The sequence below is a fragment of the Cavia porcellus genome, unplaced genomic scaffold, assembly GCF_034190915.1.
Source record: "Cavia porcellus strain 051 isolate PalLab524CR breed Dunkin Hartley unplaced genomic scaffold, mCavPor4.1 scaffold_23, whole genome shotgun sequence".
Taxonomy (NCBI): Eukaryota; Metazoa; Chordata; class Mammalia; order Rodentia; family Caviidae; genus Cavia; species Cavia porcellus.
In genome coordinates this window covers 11,807,781-11,832,112 of record NW_026947506.1, presented here as the reverse complement: position 1 = coordinate 11,832,112, position 24,332 = coordinate 11,807,781, and the positions used below count along the sequence as shown (strand labels likewise).

The 24,332-nt window shown below is 37.9% G+C and overlaps 1 protein-coding gene across 1 annotated transcript; it reads left to right on the top strand.

Moving 5' to 3' along the window:
* Positions 1-3,111: 3,111 nt before the first annotated feature.
* On the top strand, positions 3,112-19,596 carry LOC106026830 (zinc finger protein 431-like). The gene is made up of 4 exons (XM_063233796.1): positions 3,112-3,271; positions 12,944-13,070; positions 13,269-13,329; positions 14,843-19,596. The coding sequence occupies exons 1-4, from the start codon at positions 3,269-3,271 to the stop codon at positions 16,410-16,412; spliced, it is 1,761 nt and encodes a 586-aa protein (XP_063089866.1). The 5' UTR covers positions 3,112-3,268; the 3' UTR covers positions 16,413-19,596.
* Positions 19,597-24,332: the final 4,736 nt, after the last annotated feature.

Sequence of the window (24,332 nt, the reverse complement as noted above, 5' to 3'; positions counted from 1 at the left end):
TATGGCCTCTAGGGATATTAAAATCCTGAAGACCAGTGTGACAATTTGTGACAAGGAAACTATAGGGCAAGAGGAACTTAGAGTTTGAAGTTCTTAAGTGTCCCTGCTGCATCAGAAGTAAACGTTTAACTGGATTAGGAATTTCATTCCATTTCAGCAACAATTGTGCCCCCAGTGCTTGGCAATATGATCGCTTTTAGAATTCAGGATTTTTATGAGTCTGAATGAGTAGCAAGCTTGTCCTGGAGAATTGATGTTTGCATTTCTTTCATGTTTACTCTCTTGCAGACTATTACTATCATTTAAATAAAATGTCTTCACTTTACACAGTAACTGCTCATTTTGTGTTCACATACTGGGTTTCTAGGTGGAAAATTAATACAGACAATAGTTGAAAATGAAGTCTGCTGTGTCTCAAACAACCCTCCCACTCTCTATCCTGTTGTGTGGCACCTTGGCCTGGGCACAGAATATTTTCTGACATCAGGGGATTTATTCATCCCTGGAGGATTGAACCTGAATCCTGAAAACATTTGCAGCCAATTATGGAAAGGCTGCACTAAGTACTGAAAGAAATCAAATGTAGCCATGAAATGGCGAGGTTAAACATGACATTTGTAGAAAACCTAACACCACTACTTCTCAAACTTTTTAATGAAATTGAATGGGAAGTGGTACTTCCATGTTCACTGCTGGAAGCAAGTATTACCCTGATATCAAAACCAAACAAGAATCCAAATAAGAAAGAGAATTACATGCCAATCTGCCTAATGAACATTGAAGCAAAATTGCTCAATAAGATACTGGCAAACAGACTGCAGAATATCATCAAGAAGATTGCACTCCATGATAAAGTGGAATTCTTCCCTGGGATGCAGAGGTGGTTCAATATGCATAAATCCATAATATAATACACCGTATTGACAAATCCAAAGGCAAAAATCATTTGATCACTTCAATAGATGCAGAAAAAAGATTTTGACAATCTCCAGCACCTATTCATAATAAAAACCATACAAAAATTGGGAGAGATGATCTTTATCTCAATCTGACAAAAGCCTTTTATGACAAACCCACAGTAAAACTCATACTAAGTGGACAAAAACTGAAAGCTTTCACTCTAAAATCAGGAATAAAACAAGGATTTCCACTGTCTCCACTCATTTAATGTAGTCCTGGAAACTAGCTGGAGCCATTAGACAAGAGAAAGAAATAAAGATATGAAAGGAAAATGTTAAACTATCATTATTTGCAGAAGACAGAACACGCTACTTAGAAAACCCTAAATATTCCAACCAAAGACTTCTAGTTTAATTAGCAAATTCAATAACATAGCTTTTTACAAGGTCAACACTCAAAAATCAACAGTCTTCTTATACACAAATAGCAAACTCCTGGAAAGAGAAATCAAGGAAACAATACCTTTTATACTGACAGCTAAAAACTGAAATATTTTGGAATCAATCTAACAAATGATGTAAACAACCTCTACAATGAAAACTACAGTACTCTCAAAAAGGAGATTGAAGAAGATATTATAAAATGGAGAGATATCTCGTACACTTGCATAGGAAAATTTAATATAGTGAAAATGGCCATACTTCCAAAACTATGGTACAGATTCAGTGCAATCCCAGTCAAAACCCCAATAGCATATCTCACAGAATTACACAAAATAAATCCTAAAATTCATCTGGAACCAGAAGAGACCTAGAATACCAAAGGTGCTCATAGGCAACAAAGAAAAGACAGGGTTCATCACAATCCCAGACTTGAATTATACTATAAAGCTACTGTGATTTTTAAAAAGCTGTGGTACTGACAATAAACAAAACAAAACAAAACCAGACACAAAGATCAAAGAATAGATTAGAAGACGGACAAACAATCCCAGAAACACTAAACCATCTTATCTTTGACAAAGATGCCAAACACATTCACTGGAGGAAAGACAGCGTGTTTAATAAATGGTGCTGGAAAGACTGGCTCTACACATGCTGAACATTAAAACTGGACCCATTTCTTTCAACGTGTATTAAGCTAAGATCAGAATAGATCAAAGATCTTATATTACAACAGAAACATTAAGTCTGCTGGAAGATACAGTAAGTAAAACTCTAGAAGACATTGATGTAAGTAAAGACTGTATGAAGAAAACATGGATTATACAGGAACAATCACCCAGAAACAACTGAGATGTCACCCTACTGAAAAGCTTTTTAACAGCAAGAGAAACCACTGGCAGAGTGAAGAGACAACCCACAAGGGGGAGAAAATGTTTGTCAGCTGTTCCTCAGACAAAGGATTACTATTGAGAGCATAGGAAAACTCAAAAAATTCAGTCTTCCCAGATTTAAAGACCCAACCCAAAAATGTGCATCTGACAAGAAATACACAGTTCTCAGATGAAGAAAGAGAAACAGCAAGTAAGTATGTGACAAAATGCTCTACTTCTCTGGTCATTCAACAGATGCAAATAAAACAACACTGAGATTTCACCTTGCCTCAGAAAAAATGCCTACTGTCAAGAAATCAATCAATAAGGAATGCTGGAAGCCTGGGGGCGGGGGAGAGGATCCCTTCTCCATTGTTGGTGGTAATGCAACCACTGTGGAAATCAGTGTGGAGATTCCACACAAACTAGGTCTACAGGTCCCACCAAATCAGCTTTTCCCCTTATGGGTATCTGCCACAAAGATTTAAAAACATCATAACTCAGTGATGTATGTGCACCCATGTTTATAGCAGCACAGTTTGCGGTAGCCAGATCTTGGATGGAATGCATGACTTCTAGCTTCCCAGTCAGGGGCTTATGCTGCTGAGCTAAAACCCTTATCCACATTTTTTACTTTTTATCTTTGAAATAAAATCCTTTTGGGGGGAAAAAACAAGGACTGAGGTAAAGTCCTTTAGTGCAAATACCCATCGGAGGAGCTGACATCAACACTGCAGAAGACAGCCAGATTCAAAAGTTCCACAATCTTTCATTGGGGAATCACAGTTACAGGCTGGGTTTTTTTTTTTTTCCTGTAATTATTCTGGGTGGGGAAGGCGGGCAGGAGAGCAAGAGCCAATCAGTGCTGAAGAGGCGGGCTGTATGAACTGTCCAATCAGGCGGGCCAAGGTAGGCGGTCTCTTCCGGTGTCATGGCATCTGTTGCGTGTCCGGAGCAAAACGCGGAGAGCTAGATTCTTGCTAGACTGCGATTGGTGGCTTTAATTTGCTGTGTACTGCTTAGAAAGAACCTGGGAGACCTCCGAGCTCTGAAATGGTGACGTTATGGGATGGCAGCAGTGAAATGGGGTGGAAGCAGGTTGAGACCAGTTAGAAGTGGTGAGAAGGAGCTGTGCTGTCTAGAGCCTGCTTGCTTAGCTTCAGACCCTGAGGTCCTCTAAGGCTAACAGCGAGTCCTCTGTCCCTTTAACCTCTCGCTGGAGCCAGGACAGTTCTGGATCCCTAGAACGCTTTTGCCACTGTGACACCACCAGGCCACAGTGCCATTTTTGAAATCGCTTGCTGTGCTTGCTCCTCCAACAGTCTGGGCTAAGGAAGGGGCTAGGGGAGACCCTGACTCCGATGTGGTTTCGAGCGGGGTGCAGCTGTAATAAGCTAGGTCTCTGTTCTCATTCCTGTCAGCAACAGATCTGGAAGGCAGAAGTTTATAAATGTCTGATGCAGAACCTCATAGCAACAACTGCTCTCCTTAAACTTGTGCTTTTTTATATTTATACTGATCACCTCAATTTATAGTATGTTCTCAGGTTTACATCCTGATGACAGGTGGTGGCAAATTCAAAGATGTGTAGTGATGTGCCTCAGTGGAGGAAGGTTCCCAAACACATGGTGAACTCCTTTTATCATACAAAACTATACAAAAGAATTTCTGAACACAAATATTTAGGAGACACCCCTGCTCATAGACTATGAGAACAGCCATAGAGTTTTGACTTCTGAGAAAAATGAAGCAGATGTGAGAGTGGTAGCAAGGGCAGGGTAAAGTGTGCTTGATAAGGACAAACTCAAGAAAGGCCTGACTTCATGCTCATTGAAAAAGGTCTGAACTGAGGCATTTGCATGGACATATACACGTGATATCATTCTGAATTGAAAGGAATGTGGGTGTGATCTCTGAATAGACAGATGATTTAATAGCTTGTTTGATCGTAGACATTGTTTAAATATGGAAATTCTCTGCAACGAACTTTACTAAATGGTGTAAATGAGAAGACCTAATTAGAAATTGTGCAGGGATATCAATAGTTAGGCATGAAGGGTTTTCTGCTTAGCATTGATCAGAGGAGCGTGGAAAAGATGTGGAAGGGATTGGTGTGATGCAGGGTGGCAGTAGTGGGACATACAACAGAGAGGGTCTTCACTGAAAGTCAGGCAGTTCTAAGAGTAGGTATGAAGATAAAGTTGTGTTCTGATTAGTTCCATGAGATGAATAACATTAGCTCTGGCAACAGTCTGTATTCCTCATCCTTATCCAACCATGAATTCTGTGTTCTATACTAATTGTGATTATCTCTAATTATGTCCCAGTGTCATTAAGGTGAAACTGGAATTTTATTTGTACCAGGGATCAAACTCATGACCTCATGCTTGCCAGGCAGGCATTCATGCCGCTGAGCTAAATACCCAGCACTGAAAGTGTTTTCTGTATACCATGGAAGATAGTAACATTGTTTCTTAGAAAGTGTTGAATACTGTTGGCATTTTTCTATATTGTACGCCTATAATTTTTTAAAACAAACCAAAGGTGTCTTATGCAGTGACTTTTCAAGTTTCACTTTGTCTGAGGGGTGTCTCAGTCAGGGTTTCAGTATTTCAGATTTCTCTGTAACTTAAGCTAGCCCCAAACTCGAGGCAGTTCTCCTGCATCAGCCTCCCAAGATATGTTTCTTATATCTGAATGGAAAATGATCACTTCGTGACCCTGAGCTATAATTTGCAGGTTGGGCCTGGTTTCATTGTTTATACATTTTTACATAAAACTGTTTCTCATTAATATTTGAGTCATTATTTATGTACCATATTTGATGTTATTTATGTTTTGTTGCATGAGACCAAATTCAAATATCAAAATGCTGCTTAAGAATATTATATTAAGAACAAAGGACTCAGTGTCCTAAATGACATTTGAAGAGATATCATCTGTAGTCTATCAGAGTGATTGATGAGATATTTGTCTGCCTCTGTGCTGTGTGGATGCTGGTCCTGCAGGCTCCCACTGTGAGTGCTGCTTTAGAGACAGTGCACATGGACTCTTGCAGTGACTCAGTACAAGAATTAGTGCTCCTGTTTGTCTGTTACATTAGCAGTGAGTTGCAATATAGCATCAAAATTGCTGTCTCCAAAAATGTGTATATACACAAAATTAATGACCAAGACATGGATTTAAAATTTGAAGAATTCAGTCTCCATTCATCTGTTTTGAATTCATTTAGTTTAGTTTTATTGAGACAGCCTTTCTTTATGTATATCAGCTGGTTTTGAATCCATTATGGAGCCTAAAATTGCCCTGACTTCACAGCTCCCTCCTGTCTCAGCCTCTTGAGTGCTGGGATTATAAATATGTGTTTTTTAACCCTACAAAATATTGAGGCTTGGCACTGTAACTTAGCTGTACTATAGCTTGGCATAATAGATGCCATGTTGAGCTTTGCATTTAACTAGTGCCCTGTATTTCACCCAGAAAAATGGAAAATCACTCTGGGTTGAAGTCCCAGGAGAAAAGCAAAATGAGCTGTACCCAAAGAAAAAAATTAACCTGCTCAACAAAAGGAGCAGAATACAGTTGTCATCCAAAAATTATTACGAGAGTCTAGCTAAATGATTTCCAACAGGATGTTTTTGTGATTGTGTCTTATAAAACATCTGGAACTTTCCAGTTCAGAGCCTCTCATTTAGATCCTGAAATGGGGGTCAGGGTTCTGTATACAAGTGGTCCTGAGACCAGCTAATGAAATTCCACATTTCTCAATTGGGTTGCTTGGATTCCTATATTGTTGTTCACAAACTCAACTCAAGCTGTAGAAACCTTTACTGACACAAGCAAACACCAGGATAAAATGTCAGTGCCACTGAAATGAAAGAATAATAGTGAAAAGGAGAGGAGAAAAAAGACAAAAAACCATGTGTTGTAACACCCACCTCTTTTCCCCATCAATGAAGAGGCTGAAACAGGAGAATGGCCATATACTCAAGGACAGCCTAACATACACAATGAGTGCAAAGCTGGCCAGAACTCCAAAGTGAGACTATGTCTTTAAATCAAAAACCTGAAATGAAAAAAATAAACAACCAATGAGAGAGAAAGACTATTTTAAAAAAAACTATAATAGAGCTGAGTGAAAGTTGACTTATCTAAAATGGGAATTATTGAATGATGCTGCAGAGGAAAGAAGGCCATGTAGTGGAGTCCAGGAGGCAGTGACAAACACAGACTTAGGAATGGCACCTTTTGTGCTAAAGCACAACAGTGACCTCCTTCCTCCAAGATATCTGCAATTCACTAGACTGAGGACTTGTAAAAGCTCATGGAAATGTTAATCTCATGGCAAACAAGCAGCTTGAAATCCAGGCTTTGAAACTTGGCCTTTAGCAGACATTTCATATTGAATTTGAAATAGGAGAAATATAATCCTGCCCTGTTTGATGTTGTTTGTTGCCTCAGGACATTGAGGAATTAAGTCACAAAACAAAAAATGTTCAAAAATTTTCTTAGAAAAAAGTGAAGAATAGCCCTGAAAATTCAATTTTCAGAAGTGGTCTTCAGTGTTTTGGCCACAGACCTATTGTCAGGGGTCATTTATACAGCAAAGTCACAATGTGGGTACAGTGTGGGTCTCAAACTACAATCAACCTATAAGGTTATAGTTGCTTAACTAATAATATTCAGCAGGGGAACAAGTCAGCCAGAAAAGGTATGGGGAAAGAGCCAAGGCACTTTATGGGAACAATAGTCCAGTTCTGGTCATTGAGTATGGTAATTGATACCTATCTGGACTTCCTGGAGGAGGTGGTGTTAACTGTAGTACATTTCAAGCTATCATTTTTCTCTTCAGGAGCATGTAGACATGGTCACTGCATCTTCTCCTTCAGGCCTGGCTTTCTTCAGCTGTGCCTCTAGTGGTGATTGTTGTATTTAGTTTTTTGCATTGTCTCTTTGAGGTTCCAGTTCCCTGCTGATTGTATATCTATTTCTGTCTACATTGACCTCCTTTGCTAAAATCACAATACTATTTGAATGGATAAAGTGATATTTATACATTTTAAAATATTCTTTAATAGAGGACAGGGATGTAGCTCAGCAGGCAGAATCACCTACCTGGCAAGTGCCAGGTTGTAACTTTTATCCCCAGTACATAAAAACAAAAGTAATTTCAACTGCAAGGAAAGAAAGTAGTTTCATTTGTGAAAATGTAGGTTGACAAGATTTATAACTAAATATGTCAATGGCAAATTAAACATTTGTAATAGTCATATTTATTATCTAAAGTTGTTGGGGCTGGCGATTGAGCTCAGTGGTACAGGGAGCTGCCTGTGAAACACCAGGTCATGAGTTCAATCCCTCATAGAAAAAAACTCCACAGGTGTCAGTGATGTAGTGCTATGGGCACAATTATTGAAACTGATACTTGTTAGTTAAGAGGCTCAATGTTTCTTTTGTAGTCTGTGAAATACCTACAGATAACATGGCAATTCCAGTGAATGATATACTCTCCCCTATATGGTTGCTATTTTCTGAGTTGTTTTTATTTTTTCTTTTCCCACATACTTGAAAGGTGAAAATGTTGGCTGATGCTAGGTAGAATACCGTGATAATCATTTTTTCAATTTAATTGTATATTTCCCTATATCCATTAAGAACACATTATTGGCTACAATTATGCCAGGTGAAATTATAAAAAATTCATAATGTTACAGGCAGGTGAGTTTAGTTAGAAATACAGGCAACCATACAGTGATATAGTGGAATGAAACTCCTGACCTTCTATGTCTAGTATGAGTTTGTGTTTTCTAAAATGGAAGAATGAATTTTAGGCACAACAGAGGTGAAGAGCAGAATATATATATTCAGAGAAAGAAAGTAAATCAATCTATTTTGCCCTAAATAGGATACATTTGCAGTGGGAAGTAGAACCAGGGAACTTTTACCTGCAGGTCACTTTCCCTTCCCCTATGCAACTTACCTGTGTCCAGAAAAGAGTCTCAACCAGCTAGTTGCATATCATCACTGCCACATTTAAGCACCACTCAAGTCAAAATCTATATGTATGCCCCCACACATTTCCACCAGAAACAGTCAGACTCCCAGTGGTCGTGGGCTTCTCTTCATGGTCTTATAATAAAGGCTATTTTGACTTTATATTCTCTTCTTTACTATACCAAAAAGTCTATCAAAAAGTTTCTGTCTGAGAGAAACCGGAGGGGTTCTGAGCCTGTGGCAAAGGACTCTGTCTTTTCTAGGGACTTTATAGAATAAAATCATGGTGTGAGATGGGTTTAAGGTGAGTTAGCTTACTGAGGTTACTGAGGAGGTAAATTAGATTCATAGGCACACAAGAATTAGTTCTATTAGCATTTTCTGGAATAATACAGAACCAGAATATAAGAAATGTAAAGGTGATCTTTTTATTTAAAGAATATGGAGAGGAACCCACAGCCACCAAGGGTTTGGCTTTTTTCTTTTCTGACTGACTATGGGATTATGGGGTATATGTGACTTTTGACTGGATGTGGTGCTGGGAGCAGACAGTGATGTCATGCAAGGAGCAGATGGGAATTTTCTTTAGGCCCTTCAGTAAGAAAGAGGAAGGTGTAATCAAGGAAAACATAGGAAGTGGCCATATCAATAAGCATCACTGATTTGGCCTTCCACCACCTTGAACTACCACCATGAGTTCCTGTAATTGTTTCTAGGGCAAAATTCTTCTAAGTATATCCTTCAGTTTCATTGAAGAAATGAAAATAAAGAATTTTTGCTATTTGTCTTCCTCTGTGGCTGGTGGTAAACCATTCACAAGAAATATTTTTTATCAATTCATTAATGCATTGTAGATACCATTACCAAAATTACAGATCAGTTCACCTTCAGAAAACAGAAGCAGCATTTAAATGCAGGGACAAAGCCCTTCAATGGAAGTGTCCCTTAAGAGATGAGATCAACATTGTTGAGTACAACCTACTACCAATTTCGCTGACTTCAAGAAAGAGAAAAGTTTATACTGATATTGCTAGAGGGGAATGAAACTCTTGGTCTACTATGTCTGATACGAGTTTGTGTTCTCTAAACTCAAAGAATGAATTTTAGGAACAATAGAGATTAACAGAAGAATATACTTATTGGGAGAAAGAAACCTGCCTGAGAGAGAGAAAGGGTCCTGAGCGGGTTGCCAAACACTGTCCTTTCTAGGGACAATGATTTATATTGAAAATCATGTGGTGAGATGAGTTTAAGGTGGGGAAAACTAGAAACTGACAATGCAAATGGGCCTAAGATGGAACAAAGCTATGGTAGCCAATAAGATTAAAAGTTCAAGAATAGTGGATTAAATTGGGAACAAATGGGGAAGGGAGTTTCATAGAAAGTAGGCATTCTTAGGCAGCTGTAACTCTTTCCTTTGGGTTTGGGTGGGTGCCTGCTGAGTTCTTCAGGATGATAGGAACTATTTAAGATGTCCCTGTTTACAATAAGGATGCATTTGTTTGAATGGTGACTCCTTCCTCAGAGTGCTAGGGAACTATTTAGAATATGAATCCTTATATAAATTTGAACATCATTTGTCTTGAGCCTTGGCCCATAGCATGAGGTGTCTGTCTTCCCCATAGTTACAAGGTATCTGGGCTTCTGCATAGGCTGCTTGGAGGAGCTAGCCTTGTCTCATTCCAATGGTATTTAAATAAGTCAGCTGTCAGTAACAGTATTGTTTGGAAAATTGATTACAGATGTCTTGTGCTCTGGGTGAATGATCTTGAATAACAGTGTGCCATGTAGACCACTGTTGAACCATGATTTACATGTTTTGAAATTTAATTTTAGTTGATTTGATGTTTTTTCTTTGAAATAAAATGGATTTGGAAATAACAAGTCTGAGGTAGAGCTCTTCAGTACAAACACTCCTCTGTCGAGGTGAGTTCACCACTGTGGAAGAATGGCAGCTCCAGAAGTCTCTGCACTGCAGTCTACCATTTGGGATCCTCTCTTGCAGGGGGGGGTTCCTTTGCTTCTTTATTCTTGACTCAGAAGTAGGGCAGTAGAGCAGGAGTCAATCAGTGAGGAAGAGGCAGGTTATATGAACTGTCCAATCAGGCAGGCCATTGCTGCCTGTGACTTCTGTCTCTTCCAGTGTCTCAGCATGATTTACCCGTTCTGAGTACAATACTGGTAGCAAAACACTTACTGGATCTCATTTAGTGGTTTCGAAGTCCTATGGCCTGATTAGCAAAGAACCTGAGAGACACTGGAGCCATGGAATGGTGAGGTTGTGGATGGCAGCCCAGAAATAAGGTGGATTGGGTAAAACCAGTTACAGGTGTTTAGGAGGAGTTCCAGTGTCTGGAGCCTCAGGTATGTAGTTAGCTTCATCTCCTGAGGTCCTCCAACATTGGCCGTGGGTCACACACTGTCCCTTTTGCCTCTCGCTGTTGGCAAGGGTGATTTTGCATCCCTCAGAACCCTGGCTTCACTATGACAGCAGCAGTATCACCTTTGAGTATCATCTTTGAAATTCACTGCTGCCCTGGTAACTCCACCATCTTAGGCATGGAAGGAGATTGGGTAGACACTTACTCTGATGCTTTTTATAGCTGGTAGAGCACTAATGAGCTAGGTCTCTGCTCTCATTCCTCACAGTGGCAGATTGGGTATGTCTAAGTTTATGAATGTCTGTAATGCAGGGCCTCATAGCCACAACAGCTCTCTTTAAACTTGGGCTTTTTTGTATTTATAGTGATCACCTAGATTTGTAGTATGTGCTCATATTTCCATCCTCATGACAGGTTTTGGCAAAGGTCCTGAGAATTCAGAGATGTGTAGTGATGTGCCTCAGTGGAGAAAGGCTTCCCAAACACCTGGGGAACTCCTGTGTATTATACAGAACAATGCAAAATAATTTCTGAACATATTTAATTATTTAGGTGGCACCCCTGCTCACAGACTATGTTTGTGAGAACATCCATAGAGTTTTGAATTCTGAGAAAAATGAAGCAAATATAAAAGTGTTAGCAAGAACAGGGTAAAACTTTTCTAAGGACAAATTCCTGTAAGGGCTACCTGTTAAATCCTCATTGGAAAATGCCTAAATTTAGGCCTTTACATGGAAATATACATGTGACATCCTGCAGAATGGAAAGAAATAGAGGTGACTTCTCAGAATTAAGAGCTAATTTAATAGCTTGATTTTTCATAGACAGTTTAAATAAGGAAATGTTCTGCAATGGACTTTACTAAGTGGTGTAAAGGAAAAGACCTAAATAGAAATTGTGCTGGGATATCAATAGTTAGGCATGAAGGGTTTGGTGCTTAGGGTGGATCAGAGGAGTGTGGAAAGGATGTAGAAGTGATTGGCATGATGCAGGGTGCCAATAGCAGCATTTGTAAATCAGAGGTTCTTCACTAAAATTCAGGTAGTTCTTACAGTAGGTATGAAGTTAAAATTGGGTTCTGATTGCTTCCTTGAGGTGAATAACACCAGCTTTGGCAACAGTCAGTATTCCACATCCTGGTCAACCCCCAAATTTAATGTTCCATACTTGAGATGTAATTTTGATTATCTCTAATTATGCCCCAGTATCATGAAGTTAAAATTTGAAAATTTTTTTGTACTAGAGATCGAACTCATGACCTATGCTTGCCACGCAGGCATTCATGCCGCTGAGCTTAATGCCCAAATGTGAAAATGTTTTGTGTATAGTATGGAAGATATCAACATCGTTCCTCAGAAAGTGTTTAATATTGTTGGAATTTTTCTATATAGTATGGGTACAATTTTTTAAAACAAACAAAAGATGTCTCTTGCAGTCCTTTTCAAGTTTGACTTTCTCTGTGGTTTGTCTCAGTCAGGGTTTCTCTATTTTAAACAGCTCTGTAACTTAGGATGGCCGCAAATACAAGGAAGTACAACTGCACCAGCCTCCCAAGATATATTTCTTATATCTGAATGGAAAGTGGTCTCTTGGTGACACTGAACTATAATTTGCAGCTTGGGCCTGGTTTCATTTTATATACATTTTTTTAAAAATCTGTTTTCCACTAACATTACAGTTATTATTTATGTACCATATTTGATGTTATTTATGTTTTGTTCTATGAAACCACATTCATATTTCAAAATGCTGCTTAAGTATATTGAGAACAAAGGACTCAGTGGCCTAAATGAGATTTGAAGAGACATCATCTGTAGTCTATCAAAGGGATTGATGATATATCTATCTGCCTTTGTGCTTTATGGATGCTAGTCCTGCAGGCTTCTCACTGTGAGCTCTGCTTTAAGGACAGTACACAGGGACTCCTACCATGATTCAGCACAAAAATCAGTGCTCCTATTTGGCTGTTACATTAGCAGTGAGTTGTGATATAGCATCAAATCTGCTGTCTCCAAAAATGTGTATATACACAAAATTAATGACCAAGACATGGATTTAAGATTTGAAGAAATCAGTCTCCATTCAGCTGTTTTGTTTGGTTTTGTTCGTTTAATTTAGTTTTGTTTTATTGAGACAAGTTTTCTGTCTGTATATCAGCCGGATTTGAATGCCCTATGGAGGCTAGAATTACCCTGACCTCACAGAAACCCGCCTGTCTCAGCCTTTTGAGTGCTGGGATTATAGCTATGCACCACCACACTTTGCTTTTCATTCAGATTTGTGTGAGAGATTTCATGATATCCCAGACCTGGGGTCTCAACCTTCTTTGAGAAATATATGTATGATCCTTTAGGAGGCGGTGACCTTTGAGGATGTGGCTGTGAATTTCAGCAATGAGGAGTGGACTTTGCTGAGTCCATCCCAAAAGAACCTCTACAGAGATGTGATGGGGGAAACCTTTAGGAACGTGGCTGAAATAGGTAAGGATGACTTCTTATTGTCACTCATGCTATCAGAATATTGTTTGTTTCTCATCAGTGCTGTTTCATTAATAGGAATGTGAAAATATTTTGAAAAATAGCTCAGACCTGGTCACATTATATTATAAATCTAATCAAAATCTATTAATTTGTATGTATTACTCTAATGAGCCTGGTATTTCTATTTCTATAATTCAGGAGGACTTGGGGATAAACAGCAAGCTGAAAAAGAATACAAAATTTACTGGAGACACTTAAGGTAATTCACACTCACAAGGAGAAGGATTCTTCTGAGTAATTAGTGAGTCAGCAGAAAAATTACTGCCAAAGAATTGAGGCACCATTCAATTTAATGTCAGTAATATTCTTGAAAGATGTATAAGCTGGGCATGTATAATGAGGGAAAATGATGACATTGCATATAGATGTGTATGAAAGGGATACACTTTGAGTTATGATGACATCCTGCCTTCAGTATACATACCTATACATACATGTTAATGAAACTCATTCATTATCTAAAAATTGCTAAGGTTGCAGTAGAATATGAAATAAAACTGAGTGCTCGGGTTTCCAAGCCATGCTCTAGAGAATCAGCTGTTCTGATTATAATTCTTAGTAGGCTTGTGAAATCGTAAGTGCACTCATTCTAAATATCAGTATGCAGTTGTCTCTAGACGGTGATTCCCTCATACTTCTCCTTGATATATTTTTAAAAACTCAAAATCCACATTAAATGCAGATAGATAATTTCTCATATACAAAGCAGATCATGTTATAATAGATCAGGCCTTGAAGCAGCTTAGCTATCTATCACTGGATTTATGAAGTAAAATTTTAATACACTCTGTGTGATTCTGCATTCTTATAAACCCAGCACCCTAGGAATCAGATTTTGCAGAATGCCAAATTCAAGTTCAAACTTCAAATCTTAATGATCAGTTAATATCTCTTAAAATAAAAAAGCTAAAGATTTTGTGCTAATACCTGTTGCTGATTCCCAGCATGGAAAAAAAATGTGTCATATAATGTCAAAAAATAAATAATATAATGTCATTTGCCATAAGAAATAGGTGAGTCTTTTTCCCATCAATTCATTGAAATAGCTCAGCTATAAAACCTAAAAGGTCACAAGGTTTGTTTAGATGAGAAACCAAAATATAAATTGTGGAATGAAATGAAAGAGAGTTGACAGAGAAAGGTAAGTCTCACAATTAGGAGAAGGGAATGGCAGATTAAGGACAGAAGGGAGAATGTGACAGGGAAACATATCAGAATGATCTGCATGTCATACACATATGTATGCATGCCCAACATGAAGCTAAATATTCTGCATTTCAAAAGGTACCAACTTTTAAGATTCCCAAATGTGTAGCAGTCTTTTTGGAATGGTTGTTTTTAAGATATCTTACAAGGCATTCTATTGCTTGACTGGCAGAATTTCCTAGCAGGCATTAAAAACAGAACTTGACATCAGTGCAGTCATTAGCACAGAGACCCTTTTCACTGTGATTTTTTTCTTTTTCTGAATTTTATTTAAAGGAAGATGAAACAAAACAAAATAAGTTGAAAAATTACTACTTACAAAGTGAAAATACACAGTAAGTAATCACAAGTCGATGTTTACTCATAGAAACAGTTAATCAAGATACAAAAGTGAAACATTTGAAGTGGGGATTCAAACAGTGAGATTGCAAAAAGTTTTGTTTAACTCTCCAACAAAAAGTTAGTAATAGGGTTATCAATCCTAAATGTGATTTTTTTCTTTACAGAAATGACAAGCTAGGAAAATTCTATGGACATACATCTTGGAATCAGTATAAAGAAGTATTTGTTTTTAATGGAGAAGGTAATGTGGGTGTGAAAGAAATAGAAATACAACATGATGTTCAGATCCATGAAAAATATTGCAATGGAGGGCAACACAATAACCACTGCGGGAAAGGTTTTATCACACATGGAATTTGTAAGAAACATGAAAGAATTCACAGAGGAGAGCAACCCTACACATGTAAGCAATGTGGGAAAGCTTTTACAACACATACATATTGTCCAGTATATGAAAGCCTTCACTCTGGAGAAAAACATTATATATGTAAGCACTATGAGAAAGCATTCAGCACAGGTACTTATTGTGTAATCCATGAAAAGATTCACACTGGGAAGAAATTGAATATATGTAAGAAATGTGGGAAAGATTTTAGCAATAACATTCATTGTCAAATACATAAAAATTTTCACACTGGAGAGAAACCCTATGTATGTAAGGCCTGTGGGAAATCCTTTAGGACAAGTGGAGAGTGTAAAAAACATGAAAGAATTCACACTGGAGAGAAACCCTATGTATGTAAGCACTGTGGAAGAGGTTTCGCCCAACGTGTAAATTGTAAGAATCATGAAAGAATTCACACTAGAGAGAAACCCTATGTATGTAAGCAATGTGGGAAAGCTTTTACCACTCGTGGAGGTTATAAGCAACATGAAAGAATTCACACTGGAGAGAAACCCTATGTATGTAAGGACTGTGGGAAATCTTTTACCACACGTGCTGATTGTAAAAAACATGAAAGAATTCACACTGGAGAGAAACCCTATGTATGTAAGCACTGTGGAAAATGTTTCACCCATTCACTAAATTGTAAGTATCATGAAAGAATTCACATTGGAGAAAAACCATACGTATGTAAGCAATGTGGAAAAGGTTTCACCAAACCTGGAAATTGTTACCGACATGAAAGAATTCACACTGGAGAGAAGCCCTATGTATGTAAGGACTGTGGGAAATCATTTACCACAGGTGGAGGGTGTAAAAAACATGAAAGAATTCACACTGGAGAGAAACCCTATGTATGTAAGCACTGTGGAAAAGGATTCAACCAACCTGGAAGTTGTAAGAATCATGAAAGAATTCACAATGGAGAAAAACCATATGTATGTAAACAATGTGGGAAAGCTTTTAGCCAACATTCTCATTGCAAGCAACATGAAATAATTCACACTGGAGAGAAACCCTATGTATGTAAGCAATGTGGGAAAGCTTTTAACAGATATGCATATTGTAAGGAACATGAAAGAATTCACACTGGAGAGAAACCCTATATATGTAAGCAATGTGGGAAAGCTTTTAGCCAACATGCTCATTTCAAGCAACATGAAAGAATTCACACTGGAGAGAAACCCTATGTATGCAAGCAATGTGGGAAAGCTTTTAACACACATGGAGGTTGTAAGCGACATGAAATAATTCACACTGGGGAGAAACCCTATGTATGTATGCAATGTGGGAAAGGTTTTACCCAACATGGAAATTGTAAGAAACATGAAAGTTCACACTCAAGATAAAACCAGTATATATAAGCATCATGAGAATGGTTTGAGCACATGTACATTTTGCATAATGCATGAAAACCTTCACACTGAGCAGAAAACTTATATATGTAAGGAATGTGAGAAAGGTTTCAACAGAAATGCTCATTGTCCAATACATGAAATAATTCACACTGTTAAGAAACCCTAATGTATGTGAAGAATGTGGGAAAGCTTTCACCACACATGGATATTGTAAAATACATTAATGACTTCACACTGGTGAGAAACCCTATGTATATAGCAATGTGGCAAAGCTTTTACTGCATACAGTCATTGCAAAACACATGAAATAATTCACACTGGGAAGAACCACTGGCTATGTAAGCAATATACAAACTTTCGGCAGCCAGAGTGAAAGTGAAATACATGAAAAAACTCACACTGTCAATAAATCCTATGTGTTATGGGAATACTCTCAGCACACATGATGATTGTTACATATCTGAAAGAGCTCACTGGGCCGAAATCTTATGTGGCTTTGCAATGTGAAAAATACGGCAGTTCATATTTGTTGTTAAAAACACAGAAAAAGCCTCACTGGTCAGACTGTTTAGACCTAAGTCTACTTTAAAATTCCAAGGATACCTGAAGAAATCATCAGTACAGAAATTTGATGTCAGTATTTCTTCACAAATTTTCCAGAACTGACAGATCTGAGGTTGAGATCTCCTCAAATGCACATGTTGTATGGTTTTCAGTTAATCACTTGTACCTCTCTAGATTTTTAATAGTGTCTTTGTTCTTCAACATGGCATCTTGTAATTAAACATGGTAAATGGAAATGTGCTTTTCACTTTGAAGTATGGATAGTGTCTATGTACTCATTGTTTTGTCTTTAAAACTTTATTTTTAGTTAATTGTAATGCTTACTAAAGAGAAAACTAAAATGTGTAGAAATAATGTACAATTTCAGAAAAATAAACAATAAGAAATCACTAGTTCATAAGTTACATATTGGCATCGTAGTAGTTGTTCAAGTTACAAAATTAAAGCGTACAAAGTGACATTCAAATAATGACACTGCGAACCTCAATGATCCAACAAAAAGTAATATGCTTATCCTATACACTTGTTTTTTATCTTAAAGAGGGTAAGATTAAATATGACAAAACAGAACAGAACAGTTCATAAGAAAACAAGTTAAGAAACACACATTTCAAAGCAAGTCCACTGGAGATGTTCACTGCCTATCCTTCCAAATAGTTGTTCCCATCTTCACGTGCATTGAATATATACTGAACATTATAGAACTAATCAAATAATTTCATGATGATGAAGGCTTTTTAGATCTTCAAGACCTTACGTTAGGGAAGTCAATAATGACTACCATAATTTCTCTCAATCTCTTTGTAGTAGCTGTCTTTATCTTTACATATGCTGAAATTGAACATAAGAGACCAGACTAATATCACTCTGAACAGTGAATAATAGTATCCTGAGAAGGAGAAAGGTGAAGAATTGCCTAAAAAATGAAGGCAGAGGACATTGCTAAAAGTGTATCCAAATTTAAAAGCTACAGTTGCCTTGTTGCTCTGTTTAGTTTGATTACATTTTGTTCCAGTCTGTCTACTCATATTAGATTTGAGAACATAGACCGATAACCCAAAAATAGCAGGTTATACCATGGCAACTATCCTTAATTTCCTATTAAAACAAAAGACTATATTACTTACATTGTCTTACTATGACTGATCTTATTTGAAGCTGGTTTGTTTGAATGCTATTTGGCCTTGACTGATTTTATTCGCATTCACATGCTTGCTGGTATCAAGTCTAAGAGTAGAGACAACAACTCTGAAGATGACAAGATGTAAAAGATATCCATTGGAGGGCTGGGGATTTAGCTCAGTGGCTTAAGAACCTGCCTGACAAGTGTGAGGTGCTGAGTTTGATCCCCAGTACCAAAAAAATAAATAAATAATAGGTATCCATTCCAGGTTTGATTATTAACTGCTTTCACGTCCTATAATGTTTCAATGTTGTGTTTTTATAAAAATGGCTATGTAATGTTATGCTTAACTATAAAATGCCTGATGATGCAGACAATTCTGTTGAAAATAATAAGAGAAAGCATAGTAAGTACTGCACATCACCTAATATTGTGTTCTTATCTGTCTTTTTCATATCATGGTTTTCTAGGAATTCGTTTTGTTGCCTTGTTTTGTTTTGTTTTTCCCCATAATACATAAAGGATAGATATACACATAGAGATTGACACAGGAGAAGACTTTCTAACATATTTATAGGAACAAATTATATAATACATGAGGTAATGAACAGATATTCTGAAGAAGAAGAGACACTAAGAAACCCAATGCTAATTCTGTAGCATTATGATATAAACTCTAGCAATACTATTATTCACTGTTTAGAGTGATATTAGTCTAGTCTCTTATTTTTTAGTGAATTGTAATTTTAACACAGCATCTGCTTTAGTCTTTTGATACACATGCTTCATTTTCTGTGTCATAATTCATGTTTCTGAAGTTGATGCAATATTTGGCATTAAGATATACATTTATAGAGGCTTGGAGCATGTGTTTTTGACAAAGCTGTGTTCTTTTCACATAACTTGTACATTAATGAATGTTATGTTTTCCACGTTGTGAAGAGATACAAAACCTGCTGATCTGCTAACATCACTGGATATCACACCATGTACATTATGTTGCCTGATTTTCTTTCTCAGTGGTACCAATATTTGTCATTTATGTAAACCTTTGTTTTTCTAATCACAATTTGACCTGTCATGTTTATATTGCATCTTTACTTTGCTAGTAGGGTTTCCCCACATGTACCAATAGTAAACCATAGTACTGTGAATTTCTGGTTGCCCCATTCTGGCAGCACCATAACATGTTTCCAATAGCACATCACAAAATATGTTAATGTCTCCAGAAATTATAAAATTTGGCATGATTTATGGGTAACCACTTTGAAATGAATTTTCCGTAAATGTGGTGTTGTTTGGAGAAAAAAGATTGTTATTGGATATATCATGCAAATGCCTTTATTTTATTCCTTCATGCTGTGAATGAACTATATATTTTGTAATTATTACTGCTTTTTCCTCAGACACTGAAGTAATGGCATGAAGGGAAACCTAAATTTTAAGCTGTCAACACAGTAAAAAATAAATTTGCTAAATTAAGATTCAGATTGTGCTCTGTTTTACTGAATTGTGAGTTTATACAATATCATATCTCTTCGTTTATAAAAACTTGTGGCTGATGTATGTGGTGTGTGATGATTATCTTTAAATACATACACTGGGCCATGAGTGCCAGTTGGTTTCCTGTGGCCTATGGTTGACACTTCCATTTTAACATTGATTAAATTTGTAAAGTGTTTAATGCAGTGTTGTTGAATACAAAATCTGCTTAGGTTCCAATGGAATTCTGTTATTATAAACTGTGGTGTCATGAAAACACAAGTGAGCATCGCATTAAATACCCCTAATCCACTGAAGATAGCTTGCCCAAGTCTCAATTATCCTTGGAAAAACAAATTACTTACCTGTTGTGTAATCACCAATCAAACTATATCTATTTTGTACCTGAAGTACCTGATATACTTCACAAAGTGAAAAACGCTGTGAAGTACATTGGCATGCTCTATGCACTGTACCATGTGGCCAGATTCCCTGCAGCACATTTCTGCTTATCATCAACAGGAAAATTTTGAATTTGTGTTAGAGGTAATAATACAATACGGAATCTATAAGACATATATCCTGAGTACATGCACTTTCTCATTTTACCATAAAAGTAAACATTGCTGGTCTTGTTGATGTATGCTTGTAATCCTAGCACCTCAGTGGGCTTAAAATGATGGAAGAGGAAGTTGAGTCCAATCTACACAATTAGGGTGACCCTGTCTCAAATATATCTTCAAGTTCTGCAAATGTAGCTTAATGGTTTAGTACTCCTCCCTTTCCTTCCCAGCATTAACATTTTTTAATACTCACAATCACACATCTGTAGTTGTCCTTTTATCACTTGGCCACGAACAGCTATCCCCGAGCATCACTTGCGAAGCAGATTTGCTTATGCAGTGACCATCCTGAGCATCTTTGGGCCATTGTCAATTTAATCCATTCATTCTTGTATTGAATACAGTAGAATTGTCACTTTTATGTTCCTTTTTATTTTATAAAAACTAACAAAAAGTATGCAATTTTTGTTCATTTTTTGTATTTAAATAATTGCATTGGTAAGGAGTTACCTGTAAAGATTAGGATAAAGGTGATTTCTTTAGTCCCAGCATGAGGAGAGAATGACACGGTAGGATCATGGCGTTGAAGCTGACTTTAGGAGGCAACTGCTAGATGAGTTAGCAGAATGTGAAGCAGTTGTATTTACCCCTGAGTTTGAAGTTAAAGGAAACAGGTAAATTATTAAGAATACAAATGTACGATAGAACAAGAGAATCAGTACTGCAAATTGTGATGTTATTTTCACTCAGAAAATGTACTTTTTATGGTAATTTGTGCAGCACTTTCAATGTGACTCTATTAGAGTAAAACATAGTGAAACATGAAAGAGCCAGGCATTCCATGTTCTGAATGTAGAGGTATTGAAAAACATTTTTTAATGACATTGCTGCTGTTTTGTGTAGAAAATAAGACAGAGTGACAACACAAGCAAAAAGGGCTTTGTAAGATTTTAATCCATGTGCATAAACATAGAAGCCACAAAAAAGTCAAACCAAAAGGATGAAGAAATAAACTACAGAATGAGAAATTTTGCCTGTTACTCCCTGATAGCTAACATGTAAAACCAATAGGAACGTGAAAGGAAAACACATTTTTCAGAATATGTACAACTTGCCAAGAAATACCTGAAGAATTATTGAGCATTTTTGCACAATAGAGAAATGCCAATAGGGACATCATTTCATTGCAGAGAGAACAAATCACCACAAGATCTAAGGAACGTTCATGAGACTACAGGAGAAAAGCAACTATTTAACCTGTTGGTGGAAATGTAGGTAAGTAGTTCAACTACTACTGAAGTCAGTTTGTAAAGTATTCAAAAGAGTAAAATTAGTAATTCTCATTAGTGCAGTGCTTCCTTTAGGGTGTCTCTTCCACAGAGTTAACGACATAGTGCAGTGATTCATGCAGATGCCTGTTACTGCAGCAATAGTCATTTTTCTGTGGAGAGCAGCAGCAAGCACTGCTCCATCACCACCAAATGTTAATGATGAACAATAAATACTCACCAGTGTACTCCATTTGTCAAATGGTGTGATATTTTATTGTGAAATGGGCTGTAAGTTAGGTTTTCCTAGTAGACTACAGGTCAGTATAAGCATGATAGTCATGGTAATGTCATAAGGCCATCACTAGTACACTATTAGTTTCATTAGATTTGATATATTTATTTTTATGAGGAATCATGTTGCTATGAAGTTCAGCCTGGCTTTCAGATTGCTTTATAACCCAGAATGGTCTCAAAACAATTCTTCCTCAGTGTCTCAAGTACCAGGCTCCATGCAAGAGCCCCTAGGCCTAGTTTAGATTTGGTGTAATAAGGGCATATTCAATATATTTTATTTCAACTGTTTTAGTTGCTAAAGTATTTCTACTTTTTACCTCCAGCATCTGTATAAACCTTGGCCTTGCTGAGGTTGAAATGTGTATGACACCAGGCTCGTGACATTCACTCCTGGGTTCAGTGCTGTCAGTGTAGTGCAGTGAAACACAGGTGTACATAACTGTTTCTTTTTCTACTTTCCTTAGAAAAGATTTTTAAAATTTCCTGGGATAATCAGAGGGTCAATAACCCTGTCTGTAGTTTCATTCAAATGCCCACAGTTAGGTAGGACACACACATAGAAACCTATCACATTGTTCCTGTGAGAGGTTTGTCAAAGCAGATGTAAAGACTACTTTGTGAAGTTTTATGTTCCTGCCTTATTAAAATGAGCCTCAGATTTTGTCACTGTTGTTTATGTGAAGCAGACCAGATGACAACTTTAATATATGAGGTGATACAAAGTCTGGTTTGGATTTTAAGTATCTAAAGAACTGCTCTGATGGTGTGGCCCTATTAGTAAGAGTCAACTTGGATCACCCAGTGAATGAAGTCATCATGGTTTTGGGGCAGAACACCCATTGAAGCACTGTTTAAAACAGCATTAAAGCAGAACTGTAGGGAAGGGAGCTGGGTTGTTGATTCTCACGGAGAAGTTGGTAGCACTGGTTTTCCAGATATGAACTCAGCCATCATCATCATCAGAGGAACTCATGTCCTCATTACTGCTGTGCATGTTCGCATGGGCAACTGTTTTATTTTGCAGATTTCTGGCTTGAGCTTTACGTCTTGGCTCCAGTACTGATCACTCAACCTGGTGGCACAGATCCTATGACCAAGGGAACAGAGTTTCTAGCTTCCAACACTGAACTTTGAGCCTTCTTAGTGTACAACTTTAACAGAGACTTTCATGAGCCATTGTAAGTGACTCTAGGTCTACAGGTAAACTTTTGATGGTCCTTGCCATGGACCCTAATTCTTCAGCTGTACTTGTGCTGTATATTGTCATAGCGTTCAAGTACTCAGCTAGATTTTTTGGTCTTTAGTATCTGAATAGCTCTACATCTCTCTAAATCTGACTTTTTGGGGTAAATATTTTAAAATTATCTTATCAATTATAAGTTCCATATTAAGTCTCTTTGCAAACTCTGACTACAACAGATGGGAAAGGATAAGATGTGACATTTTTGAGACATGATAAAGTTCTTTAGTTATGAAATGTAATGTGTCATTTTTCTCTTGGAGCGAAGCCCAGCTATATCAATAGCTTGGTTTAGAAGACTGTTGATAGATTCTCAACCACAATCACGCCATTACATTGTGTGTTGCATGGGCAAGAATAGGTGTGTTAGGAACCTGCATGGTGCTGCCAGTCACCTGAACATGAGCCTTTGCAGCCTATGTTGTCTGGCCTCTGTCTACTTAAATTGTCACTAAATGATGCACACACAGATGCAGGCATTTTATATTGACAAATAATTTGCAAGTCTCTCAGGTCTTTTACTGATGTTCTGATGTGAAGAAAAATGTAGGATGCACAACCTGAATTCCCAAAAATAATTAGGATAGCAGTATAGACCTATCCAATCTCATGAAAATGCAGCTATTGGACTCCGGGAGAACATGGCGGACAGACAACAGCAACTACCGAAGGCTCTCTGAAAGGCTCGGCTCAGAGGCCAGGAATGATACGGACTAAGGAGACACGAACCAGTAGAGATATGCTCTGCTGACTCAGGAACGAACTGGGCTAGAGAAACCAACTTAGAATACAGTCCTGGTGCTAAAATAGGAACAGAAAAGACTCGGTGTAGAGGCTGGACCCCGCACCATTGGAAACCGCGATTTGGGTTTCCCGCCACCCGGCGGCTGGCTGCCTCCACAGCGGCTCAGCAAGGAGAGATGCGCCGAGCTCTGGGAACAGGAGTCTGCGAACGGAGTCGAAAACAGGACGGACAAGGAGGCATACACGAAAACTGACTCGTGGCGAGGTGAGTGAGAAACTGACCCCCTACCAGAGTTTGACTCCAGCGGAGGTCTTTCTGGGCTCAGGCAGTCCTGTAAGAGCAGCGCGCAGTGGCAACTCCAGCCACACATTCCCCTGTCGGATGGGATTGGTGAAAAGTGCCTGGCCTGAGTGATGCTGCTGGTGGACTCCCTAGGCTGGCCTAACCCAGACCCCAGAGCCTGACGGTGGCCCAGAGGAGCGACTGACTCCCGCGTAAGCTGCCTCCTCCGCGACTCCCTTGTGCGCAGTGGTGGAAGGGAACAACTAGCCAGCGCAATTTGATCAGGCTGTGGCTGACAGGCAGGGAAGCCGGGCCTCCTATGTAAGCTTGCATTTTATAAGGAACAG

Coding starts and splice junctions, on each gene's coding strand:
- LOC106026830 (XM_063233796.1), top strand. Junction 13,071..13,268: donor TAGGAACGTGGCTGAAATAG/GTAAGGATGACT, acceptor TCTATAATTCAG/GAGGACTTGGGGATAAACAG. Junction 13,330..14,842: donor ATTTACTGGAGACACTTAAG/GTAATTCACACT, acceptor TTTTCTTTACAG/AAATGACAAGCTAGGAAAAT.